This window comes from Poecilia formosa, unplaced genomic scaffold, assembly GCF_000485575.1.
Source record: "Poecilia formosa unplaced genomic scaffold, Poecilia_formosa-5.1.2 Scaffold25, whole genome shotgun sequence".
NCBI lineage: Eukaryota > Metazoa > Chordata > Actinopteri > Cyprinodontiformes > Poeciliidae > Poecilia > Poecilia formosa.
In genome coordinates, this window is record NW_006799964.1 from 324709 (window position 1) to 346886 (window position 22178).

Below are 22178 nucleotides of genomic sequence, written 5' to 3' on the forward strand. Positions count from 1 at the left end.
AAAAAAAATATAAGTTGGGCTTAAATCACAGGTCTTAAATTTTGTCCTAGCTGGACTATTTAATCTTATCGGGTTTTTTTTTGTTTTTTCTTTTGTTTGTTTGTTTTTTCTTGCGGGACTTTTCTGTCTGGCAAAAGTTTTTGTTTATTGCGTTACCCAAATCATCCCCCCATAGTTTTTCAGTATAAAATTTCATTTAAGCTAAAATTTAAGACTAAAGTCTTAAATCTTACTTGCTGGAACCTTGAGACGAGGTCGGGTCATCATCTCTTTAGCTGAACTGCTCATTCTTTCTGACTGACTTACTTCTCTGACCTGCCCCTTTCCTTTCTTGTCATTCGTTTCTTCTTTATGTCTTTCTCTCCATATTGTGCTCCTCTCTTTTTCTTTGCCTGCTGTAGAAACATTTGGCATAAATTCAGAGTAAAGATTTTTATTTTTCCATCCAGTGCCTGTAAAGCACTTGAGAAGTAGAGAGAATTGAGACTAGAAAAATATAAAATTTTTATATGTATGTGTTGGAATCCTTTATATGATAAGTTCCTCAGTTTGTTTTGAAGATATTTAAAGTAATTCTCCACCCTTGATTTAGCCAGTGTTGTATTGCTGCTCTTTGTTGCTCTCCGGTACAGCTGCAGGTCCGGTGTCAAAGATGGAGATGACCGTTGTCGTGCGCAACCCAGAGATCGTGTTTGTTGCCGACCTGACGCGCGCCGACGCCCCCGCCCTGGTGATGACCACATATTGTGAAGTGTTGATGATAAGTGGAGCAGAGTCAACAATGACCGCCTCCATCAAAGATCTAAAGGTTTATACATTTCCTATGAATCCATTCATATTCAGATTACAAATAAATAACTTTAGTATTTATGTGTGTTCAGGTTGTGGCATGCCCCTTCTTAAGAGAGATTAGGAAGAACAATGTGACCACCGTCCTCCAGCCGTGTCAGGTTCACTATCGGAGTTCTCAGCCTGCAGCAGGTCCTCAGGCTATGGAGGTTGAGATTAATGCTCTCTCTCTAAAGGTGCATATTTCATTTGCAGTGTCACAAACTGTTTTGTTTTTTTTCCCTCAAATCAAAATCATGAAAGTTTCTACTTTCTTCAAACATTTTCCTCATTTCAAAAGTACATAGCCTTTTGAAATATCTCTGTACTTGGTGAGAATATGTCTTGTTTCACATCCACTTTCCTAGTGTTATAAAGCTAAACACTGTTTTTTTTTTTTTACATTTTACATGAAATAATGAAACCCCCTGAAGTTATTTTAATGCCTTTATTCTCTCCAGTAAACAGGAATATTGAAGCAGTTTTTATTCTTCTTATTGTGTAATAATTGTCTTCCCAGGTATCTCCTGTCATCATCAACACTGTGATCACCATCCAGTCAGCGCTGACGCCGCAGGCTGAGACTCCTGAGGAGCAGGAGAGTCCCGTTCCCGTGAACCTGTGGGAGAAACGACACTGGAAGGAGCTCAAGCTTTGGTTCTTGGAAGAGGAGGGGGATGAAGACACAAAGTCTCTAACGCCACTCATTCCACAGGGAGAGTCCTTAAAGGTATTTATGACTTGCATTACTAAGCTTATTTGATTTTTATAAGACTATTTTATTCATCTCTCTCCTCAGATCTTGATCTGTTCAAAGATTTGGCTATTTCTGGACGATTTTTGTTGTTGTTGTTGCTTTAAACACAAAATAAATATGCAAAGTTGGAGCTGAATGCTGTATTACCATCTTTGTGTTTGCAGTTGACCATAGGTTCAATCTGTGTGACTCTGGAAGCTGGAGTGGGACACCTCACCATCCCAATGCTTCTCACCAAGTCCTCCTTTCACGGTGATGTGAAGAACTGGTCCACACTCATTAACCTCCACAGCAAGCTCACCCTGGAGGTAAAATAAGAGAAATAAAACTATTTCTCTGTGATAAATACTCATCTAAAACTTTCTGAAAGTTTTTGTTGTGTTTTTAGGTTCACTATTACAATGAGATGCTCGGCGTCTGGGAGCCGCTCTTGGAGCCCTTGGAGGATGAGACAAGCGAACGCTTCAGACCTTGGACTCTAAACCTGAAGGTAGCGGGAACAATCCAGTCAAAGTAAATCCACATATACACACATACTGTGCTGTACAGTTACAGTTAAATGTTTTGCTACCAGATGAAGAAGAAGCCAGTGAATAGCCCTACTTTGTCAGATGAAGTGGATTACAACATTCCAGACTATAGGACAGTAACTACCATCAGCAGTAAAGACCAGCTTAACATCACGCTCTCCAAGTGTGGACTCACCATGCTGAACAACCTGGGCACAGTAAGAGAAGCAGAGAAAGGCTTCCATCATTGTCGCCTGCTTACGCTTGTGTTGTGATCCCTTATCTGATTCATTTTTTAGGCCTTTGCAGAAGCTGCCAAGCAGACTGCAGAGTGTTTTCAAAAGGATGAAGCTCCCTTTGTGGTGAAAAACAGGCTGGGTCTTTCTGTGTCTGTGCGGCACAGTCAGATGTTTTCCCCCGTCGGCAAGCAGAGCAATGGACACACTGTGAGCCTGCAGGATGGCGAAAGCCTTGGGATGGACTACTCAGTCACGACACAGTCGGATCAGTTCTCAGCTATGACCTCGCTGAGTGAAAAAGACTACTACATAGAGCCTAGTGAGTTTCCTGCTACTCTAGATCTGGATGAGTTGTATTTTTTTAAACCCAGGTCGACTTTGTGTTTCTTATTGTTATGTTTCTTCACACCTTGCAACAAAGTTAATATCACCTTTTGTCAAGTCACAGACAAACTTCTATTAGGAATCTTTGATAGAGCCACACAGAACTAGAAATAATTGTGTCAATAAGTTGTAGCATCACTTTTTCCAGTATTTCTTCACCAACTCTACTTGTCTAATATCTGAATATTGCACACTTTTCATAAATGTATTTAGAAAAATCTTTGCACCATGTATAATTTGTCTTCCACTTGACAGCTAAGCTCTACCTTGTTTTGTTCGATCACATAAATCTGATTAAATTAGTGGCTCCAATGTCTTATTTAGGAGGTTCACTTACATTTATTCCTAAGGATTTATTTTAATAAATAAATCCTTTATTTATTAAAGGCGACACATTAGACAAAAACAAACAATTTAAAATACAATATTTCATACCTGTATCTTCCTTCTTATTGAGTCAATTTATCTAATTAGAAAAAAATCAGTATGTATTATTGTCTCTATCCTGACTTTTAGCATCTAAAAAAATAACTCTTTTTTTTTTTTATTATATGTTTTTAGCTCCAGAGGGCCACACTTCCACCAGTGTGATCCCTCTGATCAAAGTGGGGCGGGGTATGTACAGTGTCAGGCACAACAACTCAGGAGTCACTCGGTTCCTCATCTGTCAGATTTCCTCTGTGGAGGGCAGCAAATACATCAAGATCCGCTCTCCGTTTCAGGTACCTTGAAAGAAGAGAAAATTAGCTGTTTTCATCAGATAATTCATGTCAATCTTAGAAAATCACATACAAATGCACAAGAGACCATAATTTATTGTGCGTCCGTGATTTTTTTATTTTTTATTTTCCATATTCTTTGCAGATTATCAATCATTTCACGATACCATTCAACATTTTTGAGGGATCGACATGTCTGGGAATAGCTTCTCCGACTGAGGAGTTCTGTGTACCACTGGATTCATACAGGTGAGTTCCAAACCACAACCACCCTTCACATTCACAATCATCTCTTCTTTCTAATCTCTGTTGCCCTCCTCAGGTCTGAGCTGAGCCTGCAGCCGATAACAGAGGAAACCACCGAGGAAGACGGAAAACAGTTTGACGTGTCAGAGGGCTTCAGCTACGAGGACTTCTTATACCATAATCCAGATACTCGCCTGCAGCGGACGTGCCGTTGTCGTGGAGATGATTCTGGCGTCATGATGACGATCAACATGGTGCCAGTGAAAGACACAGTGACGTGCAAGGAGACAGGAGATGTCGGAGAAAACTGTGACATTGCCTTTGTGCTTCACCTCTGGCCCTCTGTCCTGCTCCGCAATCTGCTGCCTTACCCCGTTGCCTACAAATTAAAGGTTGGATGTACCAGCACTTTGACACAGCTAAGCTTAACTTTACTAGATAGAGCTGATTTTTTTTGTCAGACTTGCAGAATCAAGTTTAATGTGAATCATTTAATAAAGTGAAACAAAAACAAAAACAAACAAAAAAAAACAGAAAATCAATTAAAGAGAACCAATCCTACAACATGAACTAGGCCAAAAGATCTCAAAAAACAACAGATCGGGTCCCGATTTAAAGAAATTTAAAACTTATCGGACTCTTTGGTGCCTGTCTTTAATTAAATTAATTTTTACCAACAGGGGAGCAAGGACAGTGACCCTGAAGTTACGCTGGGTCCAGGCCACTCCGCTCAGCTTCACACTGCGGTCATCAACCAGTCAAGTCTTGATCTCCGGCTCCTGGATTATTTGGCTCAGGACTGGTCCTCTGAATACAGGTCTAACCTGCATCTTTTATTTATTTGTACCTTCAAACCCGAGGTCACTGTTTCTCCTCTAAGTCAAAATAACTTGTTGTCTTGCAGACTCCAGAGTGAGCAGGAGGAAATCACCTTCATTGTGTTCCAGTCTCTACGCGTCAATGAGGAAGACGTAGGAGATGGGTTTGAAAGGAAGAAGCCTGAATTGGATATTGCGGTGCATGTTCAGTACGACCCTGGTCAGACTGTTGTTGCCATCCACTCTCCATACTGGATGGTGAATAAAACAGGGAGGTTGCTGCAGTACAAGGCTGATGATATTCACCGTAAACACCCTTTAGACTACGACATGCCGCTTCTCTTCTCCTTCAAGCCTCGCAATTTTCTGAGAAACAATAAGGTAGGAATAAAAAAAAGACTACATTATTCAGTATTGTGTTTTCCAATACTGTTGTGACCTGTAATGTTACTTTTAATGCATCGTCAAGGAACATTGCTACACACATTGGTGTGACATCACATAAGCCCCACCTTCATGCCAAAGCAAGTTTAACCCATCGGTTTTTATTTAGCTACAAATACTCCCACCTGTCAGAAGAGTTGCTGCTTTCCTGCTTTACTAAATGAGATTTTTTTTCCCCCCTCTCTCAGGTTCGCCTCATGATCTCAGACAGTGAGCTGTCAGACGATTTCTCTCTCGACACAGTTGGTAGCCATGGCGATGTGAAATGTAAAGGCAGATACAAAGACTATCTGGTAAGTCTTTGTTTTATTTGTTGAATTTCAAACATAAAGATTTTATCAGATGAGAAATGTCCCGCTAACGTTAATAAAGTGGTAATTTAACGACAATATGCCATTCTCTGAGCTTAAAAACATATTTATGCACTCATAAGCATAAACAATCGGAGTGATATTAGCATTATGTGTTTAGTCCATATTATTTAGCAAAGGAGAATTATCAGAATTTATTGTAAATTTAGTGTAATATTGAGAATATTATTAAAGCTGCTAATATTACTGATATTAACATTTATGCTGCTGACTTCACTTTAACAATGCTTTACTGAAATTTTTATATTTTTTAACAAAGCTTGATAATATTAATGGTAAATTTCCTTACATCTCAAGTCACCACTTGCCAAGTCAGCCTTCTTTCCCCAGGATTGTGCAGGATGTAAACCCAGCATTACATTTTTGTATAAAAATCCTTTTTAACATTTTTATTTTATTGGTTTTTGTTATATTTACAATTTTTGAGAACTTGAAGGTTGGGTTTTCAAATTTATTCTTTGAACAACTTTAAGATGTTATGTAATTTATCGACATTTTTCTGTAAGTTTTGTTTTGTTTTGTAAATAATTGCACATCATCATCGTCGTGTCTTGTATTTTGCTTGATGTCTCTCTGCTGCCAGGTTGGAGTGAAGATTGATGCAAGCAGTTTCAGTCTGACCCGCATCGTGACCTTTGTACCGTTTTACATGCTGGTCAACAGCACCAAGCACAGGGTCTTCGTCTGCGAGGAGGGCCTGGAAAACTGGACTCAAGCAGAGCCAGAACAGGTCAAACTAGTTACTTACTTTTTCATTTCTTTTTCACTAATACCTGGTCTTTTAATAGCTTTTATATAAGGTCATGTTACATTAAATTATATTTACTTTTTTGTGTGTGTGTGTTTGTGCGTTTCCTATAGGATACAAAAAATTGGAAAATTCTTTATAGAAGTTTTATGGTTACTGATGCATTTTAGAAACTTTCATTTTTCTTTTAGAAATTAGTTTAGTACTTCTGTCCTAATTTTATTTATTTTTTTTTTGCCAAATTATTATTTTTATTTTATACAATAAGTTAAAGTGGTTTATTAGTTTTTATTTTAATATGACCTGTTAAAACATTTTAGTAATGCTAGCTAATGTGTTCAGGCATTGCTTTTTTTCTATGAATATTAAACTGCCTTGTTGTTGTTGTTTGTTTTTTTTACCCATATTTAGTCAGGTATTCCTTTCTGGCCCGAGAACGACACCAAGCGTCTGAAGATCAAATTAGAAGGATGTTTAGCGCCTCCCCAGACGATTAACTTCACCAAACGAGAGAACTGCTTGTTGCTGCATCTGGACAACTCTGTAAGTAAACACAATCATTCAGTCAGAGGATTAAAAGGCCACGACTTTGTTTCTTTTCTAACTTTGTGTTATTTAAGGTGGGCGGCATCATCGTCGATGTAAACCTGTCCGATCACTCGGCCACCATTCGATTCTCTGAGTACCATGATGGGGCGGCCCCGTTCCTCCTCATCAACCATACAAACGAATGTCTTCAGTTCAGACAGAGGTAGGACAACAGGAGAAACGCACACAGTGAAAAACATTTTAAGCCTTACAGTTTTATCGTCTGCTGCTTGGTATTTAGGCAATGATAGAACTAGGGCTGTCACTACAAGATTACAAAACCTATGACTGTAACATTAATACTTCAACACATTTTTGTTTATAAAATTATCCTTACTTTTTAGACTTTCTAACAAAAGTTGCAACTTTTTTCCTCCAAATTATTGCTGTTTGATAGAAGAGTTTCCTGACTAAACTTTGCCTGTAGGCCAGCTCTTTTTGTCTGTGTGGGCACTTCATGTATCGATTTCTAGTCATGAGTCAGCTGCAGTTTTAGAAACAAACAAAAAAGCTTTGATCTTTAAGGGGGCATTATTATGTAAAATCGACATTTTGAGCTTTACATTGTGTTATAATGTTATTCCCTCATCAAAAGCACATCTGGAGTATTTCCTTAATTCTTTAATGCATGTTTGAGAAAGCCTTTAGTTTCCTGTGGCAACCGCTCAGCTGTGCAAAGCGCCTGGGTGGACGTACCGCCTTCATGATGAGTAGCTGCAGATTAGTACACCCAAAACATCATGAATGACTGTAAATCAAATTGCTGCTTGATTTGTTGATGCTTTCACACTTTGTTACAACCTCCTGTGCTGATGGCTTGGTTGAAAATAACTGTGGGAAATCTAAAGTGAAGGCTGGAAACATTAGAGCTCTGTTGCCCTCTCTGGAAAAATAAAGAACTGCAGTTCATTTTAATAAACTTAAGCTGTTTTTGCAGCATGCCCAGTGTTGATTTCATTGGGATATAAAAGGAAAGAGTGCATGGTTGTAAAAAATCTGTATTTGCATCTTTTAAATTTCACAAATTATTTATAACATAATACTTATTATTGTATGAATCCATGTAGTAATATGTACTTACATTAGGGGGTTGAGTGCCACAAAGGGGATGTTGGTTCTTTTTACTAATAAATTTTGTTGCTTTCCTTTTAGGTCAAAGTTTGTTGCCTCAGCCTGATATTCTTTTTATATGTATGATTTTTTTTCACATTGCAGCTGTTAATTTGCTGCGTTTTGATTGAAGAAAACATTTTGGTTATTTGTAGCACTATTAAGCAATAGAGATGCACCAATTGAATTTATGGTTTTTCTCAAGCACAATAAATGTAAAATAAAAGCACATTTATCGTGCTTTAAATACAACAGAGATTTATGTAATTCCACAACTATCCCCCTTAGTCATGAAAAAATTCTGTGATTCATTTTTCTTTCATTTTAAACACTCGCATCAAAGTTCATACTTCTAGTTAACTGAAAGTGGTTGGAGTTTTTAGTTTTGATGCTTTACTGGGTGAAAAAAATAAAGATTTTTCTTTGACCTGCCAAACAAAAACATGTCCCAAACTCTGACCAGTTGATTGGTGCATCTCCGTTAAACCGTTGGATTAATAATAAATGTCAGTGTTTATTTCTGTTGATGGTGATTTGTGCATTTTTTTTTTGTCGTGTGACCGATGCAGCACCCGGAAAGAGGCCCCATGGGTGGCTGACGAGCTGCTTGACCTTTCCTTCTCAGGGGAGGAGGACAGGTAGAAAAATATGAAACGTAAAAACTCTTCTGACACACTCTGAACTCAGGCTAAGGACTCAGGAGTAAAAACAAAAAAGAAGGTGCATCATGAAAACACACAAGGAGAGACATGATAGTTACCTTTCTAGAAGCAGGCCGAGAGAATAAATAGGCTCATTTTTACCATTTGAAAAACAAAAAACAAACAAAAAAAAAAAACATTGTTGATCACACCTGAGAATATTTAAAGACAGAACATGAATATGGAAGAGCACTGATCCGACACAAGGCTAACTCACTACGTTACAGATAGTCTCATTTACTTTTTCCATTATAAGAAAAAAATCAAGTAGATAAAGTTTGTATAAAAAAAACTTTTATCTCCGATAAGATTTCCTTTTAACAAAAAGGCACTTGAAGAAGATTAATATGATTTATTTTGAAGTCCTATTAAAGAAAGTAAGAAATAATTGCTATGTGGTTCAGATACATTATGTGTAAGCAGATCTTTTTAAAAAAAATGGATTATTACTCTTTTTAAATAAGTAAAAACATAATAAATACAGATGCATCACAATATATAAGAATAGGATGAAAATATATTTGTTTTATATGTTTTTAGTGGAAAGCTTACATATTTAAGAGTTTAGCCACCCTTCAATTCTCTAATAAAAATTCTAATATTAGTCACACATACAGGTTCATTTCAGTGAATCAAAACATCATTGAACATTTCATTTAATCCTGTAAATTAATTCAAAATGTGAAGCTTGCGTCATGAAGATTAATTACACACAAAGTGATTTTATTCCTAGTGTTTATTTCTGTTAATTATTATGAATATTGGCCATGACTAGTGGAAACGCAAACATTATTTTTCTAAAAAATTAAAATGACATGAGATGGAAAAAAAGTAAAATAAAAGAAATGTTTTACACTCATCGTGGCTCCCCTAATCGACCTTCCACTGAAGATTGCCCTTGTTAAGGAAGTTAATGGGAGTTAGTTATGTGAAATTAACGATTCGTATCAAAAGAAAAATGAATGGGTTTTGTTGTTAAATGAATGATACAATATAAGCAAGTTCAAGTGATCAGGTTAGAAATTAGCTTGAAGCGCAGCAAAAGGCTCTGACTCCTGTCAAAGACGTTCATTGGCCTCAGTTCTGAGTGTGGATGGAGAGGGAAGTTAGAAAAGAGTAGGAACCTGTTTCACTTCTGACTGTGTAACCTGCTTTCACACCCAACGTGATTTCACATCCTTGACCGCAATCATTGAGTCTCCTGTGGAGAACATAAATATTAAAAGTCTAGCTATAAATTAGCAAAGTTTCACCTGTTCTATGATCAGTTTGTTTCTAATTTTAAACATTTTGTGAAATGGAGCAGGTTACACACCTAAAGCTGTTTAATGTTGTGTTTATCTGGTAGCAAAGACTTCCCAGATGTTCTGCTGGCTAGATGGGATTCTGCGTCGGGAATTACTCTATCCTCTGCTCCCAGTTCTTCTCTCTCATTAACTAGCCTCCCTTTGCTTCTCTTCTCCATTTCTAGATAGTGAACTTCCCCTTTTCTTTCTTGCTTTAAGAACATTTAGCTAAATATCCATATTTAATCAAATGGATAATACTTGCAATCATTGATGTTCATCTTCTTTAAGTTCTGGGGTTTAAAATATTTTGCATTTATATATTAATTCCTTGATTTATATTTGCTTTTACAATTGTTTACATTTTGTCTTCGTCTTTATTAAAATTTTTAATTAAAATAAGATTGAAGTAGTTTTACCACAGAACTGCTAGAGGGTGTACTTTCTTCTTGAAATGACTGTTAGTAAAACTTTTAAGGAAATTCTTATTGAGCCTTTGGGTATTTAAGATGGCATATTCTGCCCTTTTGTGATGTCTTTTTCCTTCCTGTGTTCATAGTTGCATGTACTCTGTTGTGTTGTTCTTCAAAACTCTCTTATTCTTATTTGTAAATCTTTTTACATCCTAAACTGTCGTCGCTGTTCCACTGTTTGTGAATTCTCAGCTCTCTGAAGGAGTTGGAGTGGGAGAATCTAGACGCTGGAAAAGCTGTGTATTACACCTGGACTGAGCCCACCGGGTCCAGAGAGCTGAGCTGGAAACATGGACGGAACCAAGGAGAGCTCAAGGTGGAGAAGGTACTGAACCTGAGATTAAATCTGTATCTAAGAAATGAGGGGAAATATTCAATTCGCCTTGTAGGTTTTTCTATTTAGCTTAATCTGTTTGTTTAGATAATAACGGCTTACCGATGATGAAAATCACAAATTTGGTTTCTAAGGAGAAATAGAATATTATATAAAACCAAAGCAAAAAACAAAAAAATGTTGGCCTGATGAAAAGCGTGCCCTTTGCGTGTGTCCATTCAATATTTCCATTTCAATTCAAATTAATTTCGGTAAGGACAGCACATTAAACAATGTTACATGCTAAAAAACATAGCGACCGTTGTTTAGAAATAAGTTTTCTAGCCACAGGCTAATTTGCAAATCAAATTTGGTTTGAGGTTTCGTTTGCTTGAATTACTTTATCAGCCTGTGACTCTGCTCTACAGCCCAGGCTATGACCTTTAGTTTTTCTGTAACTTCTGCTTAAAATGAAAATCGGCATCTCCATAAAGCCAAACCGAGCTCTAACCAGATGAGATTGATCCCCAAAACATCACAGGCAGTGGAAACTTCACAGCTTTCTCCACTTTTCCTCCCGGTCCTGTGAGCTTGCTTTCTAAATGAAACGGAGTAACAAAGAGACGGACACAACTGGCTGCAGATGCTTTATATTACTTTTATTATTATTAGAGTCAAATGTCTTATTTAAAATGTTTTAATCTTGTTTTGCTGCTACAAACATTGTTTTTATCTGTCTGCATGCTATTAAAATCTTCAGATGAAGTATATTTTTGGTCATTTTATTATCTGTATGCCATTATCATCAACTTAACTTAAACTGATTGCTGTGGGTTTTTGTGTTTCACATCTTAAACTGATATTCTAAGCTCTTGTCTTTCTTACCTTCAGGACATGGATTGGTCAAGTAGAAAATGGTTATGCTGCTTTCTTAGTTGTACAAATGAAATGGTTTTGGAGAAGGGCATGGCTCACCTAAGAAAAGTAAACATTGTAATTGTGTGCTTTCCTTAAACTAATTTAGATTCAGATTTTCTTCATCCAGTTTATCTAGACCAATAATCTGTTTGGACAATGTTACGCATTAAATAAAGATCAGTGTTTGTCTTTCTCTCGGCACATGCGCGGGTTTTTTTCCGGGTACTCCGGCTTCCTCCCAAAGTCCAAAAACATGACTGTGAGGTGAATTGATCTCTCCAAGTCAGTCGTCTCAAACTGCCTTCCCTGAGGGCCACAATCCTTCAACCTTTAGACGTCTCTCTGCTCCGGCACACCTGGCTCCAGTATTAACTCATCGGCAGAGCCCTGCGGAGTGTAACTACATGCCAGTGAGACAGTTTCACCATTTAGTTTAAGTCTGTAGCATAAGGGACACATCTAAAAGTTACAGGACTCTGGCCTTCGCAGTATGCAGTTTGAGACCACTGCTCTAAATTGTTCTCAGGTATGAGTGTGGTTCTGCATGGTTGTTTGTCCTGTTTGTCTCTGCGTAGCCCTGTGATGGTCTGGCGACTTGTCCAGGGTGACCCCGCCTCTCGCCTGTTTACCGCTGGAGAAAAGCAGCAGAACCCCTTGTGACCCTGCAGAGAAAAACGTGTTAGATAATGGATGGACGAATCGTTCATGTTTGTGATTAACTGCAATATTTCTGCTGTTTCATCAGGAACTGGTTGATGAGAAAACAAACAGAGAAGGGAAGCTTTATGTGATTCCCTTTTATGAAGGTAAAATTCCCATGTTTCCTGGATCCTGTCATTTTACATTTACATCTGATTTCCTGTTGATAATTTGTGTTATTTCTGATGGAAAGGTCTCCAGCGTGTCGTGGTGTTCACTGAGAATCAGCGTATCTTCAAGCGGCTTGTGGAAAATGAAAGCTTGCGACATGCTGAACAGGAAGTCATCCTGTGGCTGCACGACATGGGCATATCTTTGGTCAACAACAACAATAGCCAAGAGATTTCTTTTATTGGAATCACAAGGTGATTCTTCTTTGTTTAGTAAGTAGCTGATTACAGGTCAAACATGCAGCAGAATTGTTTATAACATAAATGTTTGTGCACCCGTTGTCCTGCTGCATCCGGTTTAGCTCTGACATTGTGTGGGAGATCAAGCCGAAGAAGAAAGGTCGGTGGAAAACCCTGAGCACAGAAGAAGTTGAGATGTTGGAGAATCGCTTCAGAGAGTACTCTGATTCCTCGCCGATTGACAACTGCATCGCTGACCTGGAGAACAACTTTCAGGTCAGAGCACAAGGATTGGTGGTTAATTTGTAAGCAATTAAATTATTAAACCAAACATTTTAAAGTGTTAACAATTAGAATAATCTGATAGTGAATTGGGCATAAATATTTTTGGCTGATTGCTGAGGAGGACGTTAGTATTTGTGCAATTATTAAACTGTTTTTGTTTTTATAATTCCTCCCTCAGGTCTGTTTTACGCCCACTGGTTCAGATATGCACATGCTGCAGCCAGTGGCTGCTCCTCTGAGGCGACTCCACCTCCCCGGGGTGAAGGTGGAGTACAGCATCTCACCTCGACAGAGAGCCTACCGTGTCCAAATCCACCGGATACAGGTGAAATTAAAAAACCTGCTGGTATCGAACATTTCTACAAAGCAACCAGTTGTTTGCTCCTGAGTTAATTTCTAAAATGTTTGTGTTGCTGCCTTAACATGTCTGATTTCTGATTTGGGATGAAGTAGCAGCAAGACTTTGGCTTTCTGAGTCTCAGTTTTAACTTCTGCTTAAAGTGAAGATTGTAAACTGCATACCATAAATTACACTAAAATAATGAACCCATCGTTCTCTCAGAATATCAGAGAGCTGCTGTTCTGAGATGCAGCAGATTCTTGTGAACATAAGACAATAAAATCCAATAACAATAGATCCCTTTACTGAATTTCACATATTCAACCAGTAATAGTGAGCAGCGTTTTGTTGCTAAGGGATGAGGCACAGGTGTGTAAGTGACTGCAAGTAAAGGGTAAAACCAGTCCACTCCCACACTCTAAATTATAAACAGCTTGTAGATTTTACAGTGGAAAAAGTAAACAGTTTTCCTGTTCAGGTTTTGTTTGGCATCACTTACAGCTGCAGTAGGTAGCTTATATATATAAAATGTTCTTTACATATTTGTTAAAAGTTGTTGTTACGTCATGACAGTATGAGACAGATAATTTGTAAGAGGAAAAGAATCATGCTCCTTTTCCTCCTCATGAAGGCAGAGATGAAAACATGCTGAGATCTGATGGATCTAAAGGAAAAAGAAATACTTCTTGTTCATCATTGGGTTCCTGCTCATGAGAAGCCCAAACCTAACTGTGAACTTTAAACGGATACTTTCAAAGAAAACACAGCACCTTTGTTTTCTGTGAATCTCTTAAAGACTTGGTGTCAGATGCGTTTTCATTTAGCATTAGTTTTTAGAAAAGTCTCGTCTCTATTACAGATCCAGAATCAGATACCAGGAGCCATCTTCCCTTTTGTCTTTTACCCCATCAAACTCCCCAAATCCATTGCCAAGGACACAGGTCTGTTATTACACCGAATTCATTTGTCATAATTTACTCATGATGCACAGTTTTGGTTTTTAATGTCATTTGTTTTGCTTCCAGAACCAAAACCTCTAATTGATCTCAGCATTGTTACCAGAACTGCTGGACACACCGACATCTCTCGCATCAAGTATGTTTAGTTATTATTTGAATATATGTTATGTATTTCCATATCCAGGTAAAATAAAGTTTAGCACATGAGTCTCAGTAATCATAGATTAGAATTGTTGTCTTCTCTCAATTTAATCTTCTCTATTGTTTCACTTGTTATAAACAATTGTAATGTTTTCTCAGCTTATTCTTAAATAACAAATTAATTGGTTTTGACTTCAGGTACTTCAAGGTTTTGATTCAGGAGATGGATTTAAAGCTTGACCTGGGCTTTTTGTATGCCATCCTGGACTTTGTTACTCCTGAGAACGCCGGCGTCATGACTTCAGAACAGGAGGTCAGTCACACTCACTGATAATCACCAAATCCTTCCCTCTGTTCCTCCATATTTTATCAGACAAGGACAAATGGAGTGTGTTTATTCACCTGGACAACAATTTGAAGCACACCAGCAGGTCCTTTGTGAAAAGTGTAGCAAGAAGAGCAAAAATAAGAGGCGTCTAATAGAGCAAATACTTTTTTATTGCTCTGTAACTTCATGATCCAGTATATATGTGCTTGTCCTCCAGGTGGAGCTGTTTACTCAGGACATAGAGTATATAAAAACGGAGCTGAACCATGTCTCTTCTACTGACACGTCACCCATCAGCCTCTATGAGCAGTTCCACATTTCCCCTATCAAGGTGGGTAAAATTCAGAAATACTTTGTGTGAATGTAGCGAAGGCAGGCACAAATCGGTTTTTAGACAGCATGATTTCCTCCCGTCCTTGTTGGGTTATGAACATCGAAAATGATAGCAAAATCAGTAATATGCAACTGCAATCAAATGAATTAATTGTAAAGTGAATGTGGTAAATAAGCACATTTTACAACCTTCAATACCAAAAATATTCCAAGAAAGGGTGCAACAGAAAATAAGTTTTTTTAAAAGTGCTTGTTGTGCTGATGATGCATGAAATGCATCACACAAAGAGGAAATAACACAACACTGAATGAACTCAGTCAGTGATATTCTAATTATTTTGAACTGAAATTAATATGAAATTGTTCCCGTTTTTCTTTTCAGTTGCATTTGAGTTTCTCTCTGAGCACAGGAGGAGAAGACGGCTTAAAGGAGAAGAGAGAAACTGAACTCATCCCCATTCAGTCCCTCAACCTGCTGCTGAAGAGCATCGGAGCAACGCTCACTGACGTGCAGGACGTCGTCTTCAAGTACGAGGCCTCCCATGTTTAAGCGCACAAACCAGATCCAGCTGCTGTTTCTGTGTTTTTCTGTGATTTGAAGAAATGATTCTGCTGACTGGATGTTTTATTTATTCCAGGCTGGGATTCTTTGAGCTAAACTTCCAGTTTTACACCACTCAGCAGCTACAATCGGAGGTCATCAGACATTACTCCAAGCAGGTGATGGTCATAGAAACATTTTCAAAATGGCTCTTTTTTTTTTTTTTCCTTCTTTTTTTTTGCACCTTTGAGGGATTTCTCTAAAAAAGGTTGATGAAAAAGTATTTTTCTTTTGTATGTTTGTTTTATCAGTAATCAAGCAATACTGACTTCATCAATTTTATTTATTTTCTTGACTTTTAAAATCCATCTTTTAATTCAGTTCAACATTACACAGAGACAGTCCTCCTTCCAGAAGTTATAAATGTAGCTACTTCACCAAGAAGTTTTTTTTTTTTTAAATCAAATTCATTTTTCCTTTTATTCATTAAAAGTTGAAAACATGGGAACTCAAGTTTATATTTCTGTATGTTTCAGGCTATTAAACAGATGTATGTGCTGGTGCTGGGCCTGGACGTGCTTGGAAATCCCTTCGGGCTGATCAGAGGATTGTCGGAGGGCGTCGAAGCGTTCTTCTACGAGCCCTACCAGGTAGGAATGTAGTACGTAGAATAAGTGCTTTATTTTTCAGTATTGTGAAAAATTGCTTAGTTTCTTAAACTAATTTTTTCAGCATAAACAAGGTATTATTTCTATCTGAAACATTGATGAAATACAAATGAAACTATAACTTTTGAGTCTAACTCGGCGCGGTTTACAGCCGATCATCCTTGTTTCCAAGCTTCTGCTCAACAAGAAATCAGTCGGCCTGTCTGTGCTTCAAAATGTGACAGTAATATGTAGTGGTATTGTTTTTGTTCGGATCCATGACTGCATGAGGAAACAGCTTTATCTGAGTGACAATAAATATTTTTAAAATGTATTTATTTCTTGTAAATTTGTAATCCTGTGAGAAACTAAATGTTTAATTTTATTAGATCTTAAATATTATAGACCTGGACGATATAGCTGAAAAACCTATCATAATATTAAGCATTTCATATCAGCCAATATCAATAATTGTCGATTTCAATAATTATTGATTAGTCTTTTTTTTGTTTGTTTTAAATATCTGAAGTACTGCCAAACTGGTGGCGTGACCTGTCCTGTTTTATCCACAGTTTCCCCAAAACCTTATTATGATATTATGACTTACCTCAATGCATTTATACATTTACAAGTCGTTTATTGGAGCTGAGTGTTTTCTGGAATAATTTCTGTTCAGCTTGACATGCTAGAAACTCCTGATCTTCATTCTCTGTGTTCATTTGTGCTGCTGGTTTTCCAGGGAGCCATCCAAGGTCCTGAAGAGTTTATAGAAGGAATGACCATCGGTGTGAAAGCTCTGGTTGGAGGAGCTGTTGGTAAGAATTTCACTCAGCTTAAACTGGTGGGAACTTTGAGTTCGGCAAATAAGATCTAATACAGAGCAGTCATCGAAGAGGCAAACATGATGATGAAGGATGTCTGATTGTGCAGATTATATCAGGACACCAGGAGCTGTGACATTAAATGTGGGGTTGCTAAAACATCTTCCTTGGTTGTTCTGTTGAGCTGATAAACTTTTTTGCCCTTAATAGGTTGATTTTCAGCTTTTATAAATATAAAATGTATCTAAACTTGCAGAAAATTGTTTTTGTCCCAGTTGCAAATAATCTGTACTTGCCAGGTGACATGTATCAGTGGCATAAAACAAGTTGTATGTTTTTAAAATAAATAAGCTTTGGTGTATTTATGTTTGCATAGGGGGTATCGCAGGCGCAGCCTCTAGGATAACGGGGACCATCGCAAAGGGAGTCGCTGCAATAACCATGGATGAGGAATACCAGCAGAAGAGGCGAGAAGCCATGAACAAACAGCCTACAGGCCTGAAAGACGGGCTGGCCAGAGGCGGGAAAGGACTGGTTTCTGTGCGTTTCATTATTTGTCCAACACCACTTTGAATTAATCAATGATAACATTTCTGACTTTCTAAATGTCGTAACGTGGCCTAAAATAAAAATGTTGAATTGATCTGACGCAGCTTGTTTATGTTTCAGGGATTCGTCAGTGGAATCACAGGCATTGTTACCAAACCTATAAAAGGTGTGTTTAGTCTGACTCTCTACAAATATATAAAGTCACAAACTGTTTTTTTTATTCATAATAACAAGCTGTGGTTGGGTTTGAAACTTCTAAACACATTATCTGTTGTTGTGCAGGGGCGCAGAAAGAGGGAGCAGCGGGCTTCTTTAAGGGTTTTGGCAAAGGTTTGGTGGGCGCAATAGCTCGACCGACAGGAGGCATCATCGACTTGGCCAGCAGTACTTTTCAGGGAATCAAAAGGTATAACTCTCTTTTCTGCTTTTTGTTTCCATCCTTATGGTTTCACACTGCTGAGGTAATTGAATTTTAAATGCGCTGCTTCTCTAACAGAACTGTTAAAGGGAGACGAGCTTTTTACCTCAGGCGGTCAATATTTAATCGTGACAATCTGCTGTGTGCTCCTCCACTTGTAAATATTTCTTTGCCAGACTTTTACTATCTGAGTGTCTCTCTTTACGGTATAGTTTATAATGCTGCCCATCAGTTTTTGTACATCTCATAAAGATGTGCAAAAAGCCCTAAAATATAGCAACACGTTTTAACATTTAATTTTTTTTTTTGCACTATTTAAACTTTTGCAGTGTGCTGTATGATTTCCTGTTGGTTTGAAGTGGCATGACATTGAGGAGATGATGAGATGGAGAAAACATGTAATCTCCTAAACTTGTCAGGGCAATAAAAAAAATGAGCATTTTAAATAACTTGAATTACGACAAACAATTTTATGTTGCTTGCATAACAAACAGAATGGCAGGGATAAACCTTAAAGCTCAGTGTTGAAGAGCTACATTCGTTAGCGTCAACTTAATAATTCGCTATATAAGGCTTTTTGACTCACCTACATTAGGGTTGTCAATAACTGTAAATGAACTATGCCGTAGGTTCCTTAAACTGTGCTTCTTTAGGTGATCAAGTAAAATACCTTTCTCTCATATTGTCCCGCTTACAGGGCAACAGAGACCTCTCAGGATGTTATCTCTCTCCGTCCTCCTCGCTTCATACATGAGGACGGTGTCATCCGACCATATAAGGAGAGAGAGGGCGTCGGGAGTCAGATGCTCCAGGTAAGAATCCGCCTTGTTTTTGGGTTTCTGAATCTGATTGTTCTGGATCATCTGGTTTATGGGAATTCACTCATAGTTTTAATTCATTTTCACCGTCACCCATCCTTTCATTGATCCCTCATAACTTCTATCAGTTCTCCCTTGTTTCAAGCCAGATAATTAATGTTCTCCCCATAAAGTGTCAGCAGCTTCACAAGTCAGAGGATAGATTTATGCTGTTAGTAGTTTAGACTGGTGACGACTGTGTTATATTCAGCATCGGTAAATAATTTCAGTAAAAATGTAGTGAATGCATGCAGAGCAGCTCAGTTGGTAGAGCACACACACCCCCACACACACCCACACACACACACACACACACACACACACACTCACACGCACTCACACGCAAGGTGCAGAGGCTGCTGTCTTCAACCCGGTTGTCCAACGTTTGATTTCTGGTCTTGGACCATTTACTATATGTCTGTTTACTGTTTGATAAAGGTCACTAATCCCACAAAAAGCTTTACAAAACTAAATTTAAAAAAATGAAGTGAATGTCACATGTGTTGGTTGTTTTTATCGGATGAAAAAGGCTTTTTTATTACAATAGACATTTTAGCAACATTAATATAAAGAAAGCAAAACAAATGTAATTACTATTTACAAAATAATTGAACTTCAGTAGTGGAGAGATAAGTTTGTGCTCTGACTTTATTGTGAGAACTTTAAGGTTGTGAGATTTTAATCTCCAAATTGATTAGGAATTTTGTAAACGTCTCTGGTTTTCCAAGCCTTTAAAAAATGTTTTTTTATTTGTGACCTATTCTGCTCTTGTTTATTCATTTTTAATATGGCTTTAGACACCAAGTTGTAGATTGGTTTGAGCCTTTTCCAGAGTTTCTGTCTCAGTTTAAGGAGCTCCAGTCCTTCCTGTTCTGACCCTCCTCCCTCTCTCTTGTCATGTCCACAGAGGCGCTTGGCTTACATTGAATGGAGTAAAAGTAATTACTCCGAGGATGAGGATGATGAGTAAAAGCCATCGTAGCTGTGATGTAGAGTAGTTCTGGTGCTTGTGCATAGTCTGTGTTGGAGAGTTGCAGATTATTATCTCTGTTAGTTTAAACTGAGATAAACTAACAGAGTGTTTATCTCAGTTTAAACTGAGATAAACACTGGAACTTTTTAAAGTTCCAGTTTTAAAGTTTCCTTTAAAACTGGAACTTTAAAAAGTTCCAGTTTTAAAGGACGCCTTAAAACTGTTGAACTTTTAAGGCGTCCTTTGAGGTGAATGTAAGACTGTAATTTTGAATTGTATTTGAGTTTTAAATGTTTGTTTTGTTCCTATTGAGTCAGTATCCTTCATTTAATCATTCATTAATCCATTGTTGTCACATTTATTTTTGTTCCTATTTTTTCTGTCAGTCATTATTTTCATCCTTGGCTTCTGTTTGAGAAATCTTTCATTTTCATTATCAGCAGTTTTGACTTTTATTTTGTTGCTAATAAAGGATTATTTAAATTCCAGCCTCCATTGTCTGTTTCATCCCATCTGTTCCCATCACCCCTTGTTGTTTTTTTCATTTTCCAAGTTTTCTCCATATTTTCATGCACTAATTTTGCTGCGGACTATGTCTCCTCATTCCTGCAGTTAGTTCATCATGTTTTAAATCATTTTGCAAACCTGCAAATAATTTCTAATTTTTTTTTAAAAAAAAATCACATTCTCTCTTTTAAACTTTTTTTTTCTTGCAGACAATTGAAAACGGACGTTTTGCCAAGTATAGATACTTTGCTCATGCCAAGATTAACGATTCAGACTTCTTCATGATCACCAAGAGGTAAGCAGCTCTGACACTTTGTCAAATAAGCTATAAAATTTTTGCTGAGCTCAAACGACATCAGATATTTTGAGCAGCTTAAGAGGCAGTCCTTCGGTTGTAGTTCATAATTTCACCACTAGATGTCGATAAAGCCTTTTTGCATTTCAATGGTGTATGAGGCGCTGTACAAGTTTAGTCCTGACAAAAATGTTTTAAGGTTAATAGCAGTAATGTCTCATTGTAAAACACGTATTTAAGCACAATCACAAAAGAAATTAGGTTTGGTTGATTATTTCTTTGTAACTGTGTTTCTTGGCAATAAATGTTGCAGTCAACCCCTGGTTTTGGTGCGGGTTAGAAACTACAGCCGCCCGCAAATATCTAAAATGAGCGAATGCTTGAAGTCACCTCTAAAAACACTTATAACTGCCTTCGTTAGTTCAATATTTCAAAGACCAAATATGGCTTAATCTGCATTATCACGCACAGTGGAAACCGTCTCCGCTGCGGCGAACATGTACAACCTAGCTTATTACCACAGCCAATCGGTGCCAAGAAGAATGAAAGTCGTTTCTGGATTGGCTGTTTTCCAAACCCCAGCCAACTGTGTGCCAAGTAGCATTTTCTTCTGAATGTTTTAGATGTGATGTACAAAAAAGTAGGTTGATACGCAGTGAATAATTTGGAGTTTCACAGAAAAATCTGCAAATAGGTAAATAAGTGGTGGCCCACTGTATGCCGTTGTGGAAAGCTTTGTTTCCGTTCAGTGATGTCACATTTGTTAGCAAAATGCATTTGTGGGTCAAGCAGCAGAGTTGAGTATGTGGTTAAAGAAAACTGCTAAACCCTTTGGCAATATCAGTCAGCTTATTCTGCTACTGATAATAAACAAGACTTATAATTAATCGATTTATTCATTTAGCAAATAAGATCAGTGCGCTGCCAAAATAGCCTGGCACCACGTCTTCATGCTAGTTACCAGCTTGGTCACACACTGCTGCAGGATAACATCCCATTCCTCACGTAGCGTTAGTTGCAATCAGCCAATGTGGTCGTGTTGGTCACTCTGGCACAAACACGTCTGAGTTGATCTAGTGAGTGAACTGTGGAGTTGAGTTTGGGAGCTGCTGGTAAGGCTTTTCCATCTTCCTCACTCCCAAAATCTGGAGGTTGTCTCTGATAAATCCTGCTCTCCTCAAAAGTATATTTGTAATATTAAGAATTAGAGCGGTAAGCATTTATAAAATATCTCTGGTTCTGTTTTAAATCGAATATTTTACATCTTTTGTTCTTTTGACTAGTTTTAAGCACCTTTATTGACGCTGCACTTGTACCAAACTGGCTCATTTTGCTGGTTCTGCCTTGCAGAGGAATATTTTTTGTGACTAAAGGCACCTTTGGCCAGCTGACCTGCGAGTGGCAGTATCTCTTTGAAGAATTCACAATGGACCCAAAGATTGTCGGTGGACGTCGACTTCGGATTGAAGCCAAGGTATGAACGTCATTTTTTTGTTCAGTTAAAAGTTCACGACATGCCCACATAAATCGAATTCCAACTCTGAACATACAGGAAAGAGTGAAATCAGTCTTCCATGCCAAAGAGTTTGGGAAGATCATAAACTTCAAAACGCCAGAGATTGCCCAGGTAAGCTGACGATCTTTAGGAGAACAGGCCAGCCGTGTTTAAGAGAATGGACTAAA

The 22178-nt window shown here is 37.8% G+C and overlaps 1 protein-coding gene across 1 annotated transcript in view; it reads left to right on the forward strand.

Moving 5' to 3' along the window:
- LOC103135358 (vacuolar protein sorting-associated protein 13A) overlaps positions 1-22178 on the forward strand; it is a 56613-nt gene that overhangs the window by 33455 nt on the left and 980 nt on the right. The window contains exons 40-75 of the mRNA XM_007548017.2: positions 633-808; positions 882-1025; positions 1349-1558; positions 1750-1893; positions 1974-2075; positions 2160-2312; positions 2394-2652; positions 3279-3439; positions 3582-3685; positions 3759-4074; positions 4363-4499; positions 4587-4881; positions 5133-5237; positions 5899-6045; positions 6475-6606; positions 6684-6814; positions 10414-10546; positions 12198-12258; positions 12345-12516; positions 12624-12777; positions 12965-13111; positions 13986-14067; positions 14152-14221; positions 14425-14539; positions 14772-14885; positions 15270-15415; positions 15526-15607; positions 15965-16078; positions 16815-16890; positions 17273-17436; positions 17566-17611; positions 17728-17851; positions 18561-18675; positions 20410-20495; positions 21846-21969; positions 22048-22122. Of these exons, the coding sequence (XP_007548079.1) occupies positions 633-808; positions 882-1025; positions 1349-1558; positions 1750-1893; positions 1974-2075; positions 2160-2312; positions 2394-2652; positions 3279-3439; positions 3582-3685; positions 3759-4074; positions 4363-4499; positions 4587-4881; positions 5133-5237; positions 5899-6045; positions 6475-6606; positions 6684-6814; positions 10414-10546; positions 12198-12258; positions 12345-12516; positions 12624-12777; positions 12965-13111; positions 13986-14067; positions 14152-14221; positions 14425-14539; positions 14772-14885; positions 15270-15415; positions 15526-15607; positions 15965-16078; positions 16815-16890; positions 17273-17436; positions 17566-17611; positions 17728-17851; positions 18561-18675; positions 20410-20495; positions 21846-21969; positions 22048-22122 (4916 nt within the window). The remainder of the gene's footprint in view (positions 1-632; positions 809-881; positions 1026-1348; positions 1559-1749; positions 1894-1973; positions 2076-2159; positions 2313-2393; positions 2653-3278; positions 3440-3581; positions 3686-3758; positions 4075-4362; positions 4500-4586; positions 4882-5132; positions 5238-5898; positions 6046-6474; positions 6607-6683; positions 6815-10413; positions 10547-12197; positions 12259-12344; positions 12517-12623; positions 12778-12964; positions 13112-13985; positions 14068-14151; positions 14222-14424; positions 14540-14771; positions 14886-15269; positions 15416-15525; positions 15608-15964; positions 16079-16814; positions 16891-17272; positions 17437-17565; positions 17612-17727; positions 17852-18560; positions 18676-20409; positions 20496-21845; positions 21970-22047; positions 22123-22178) is intronic.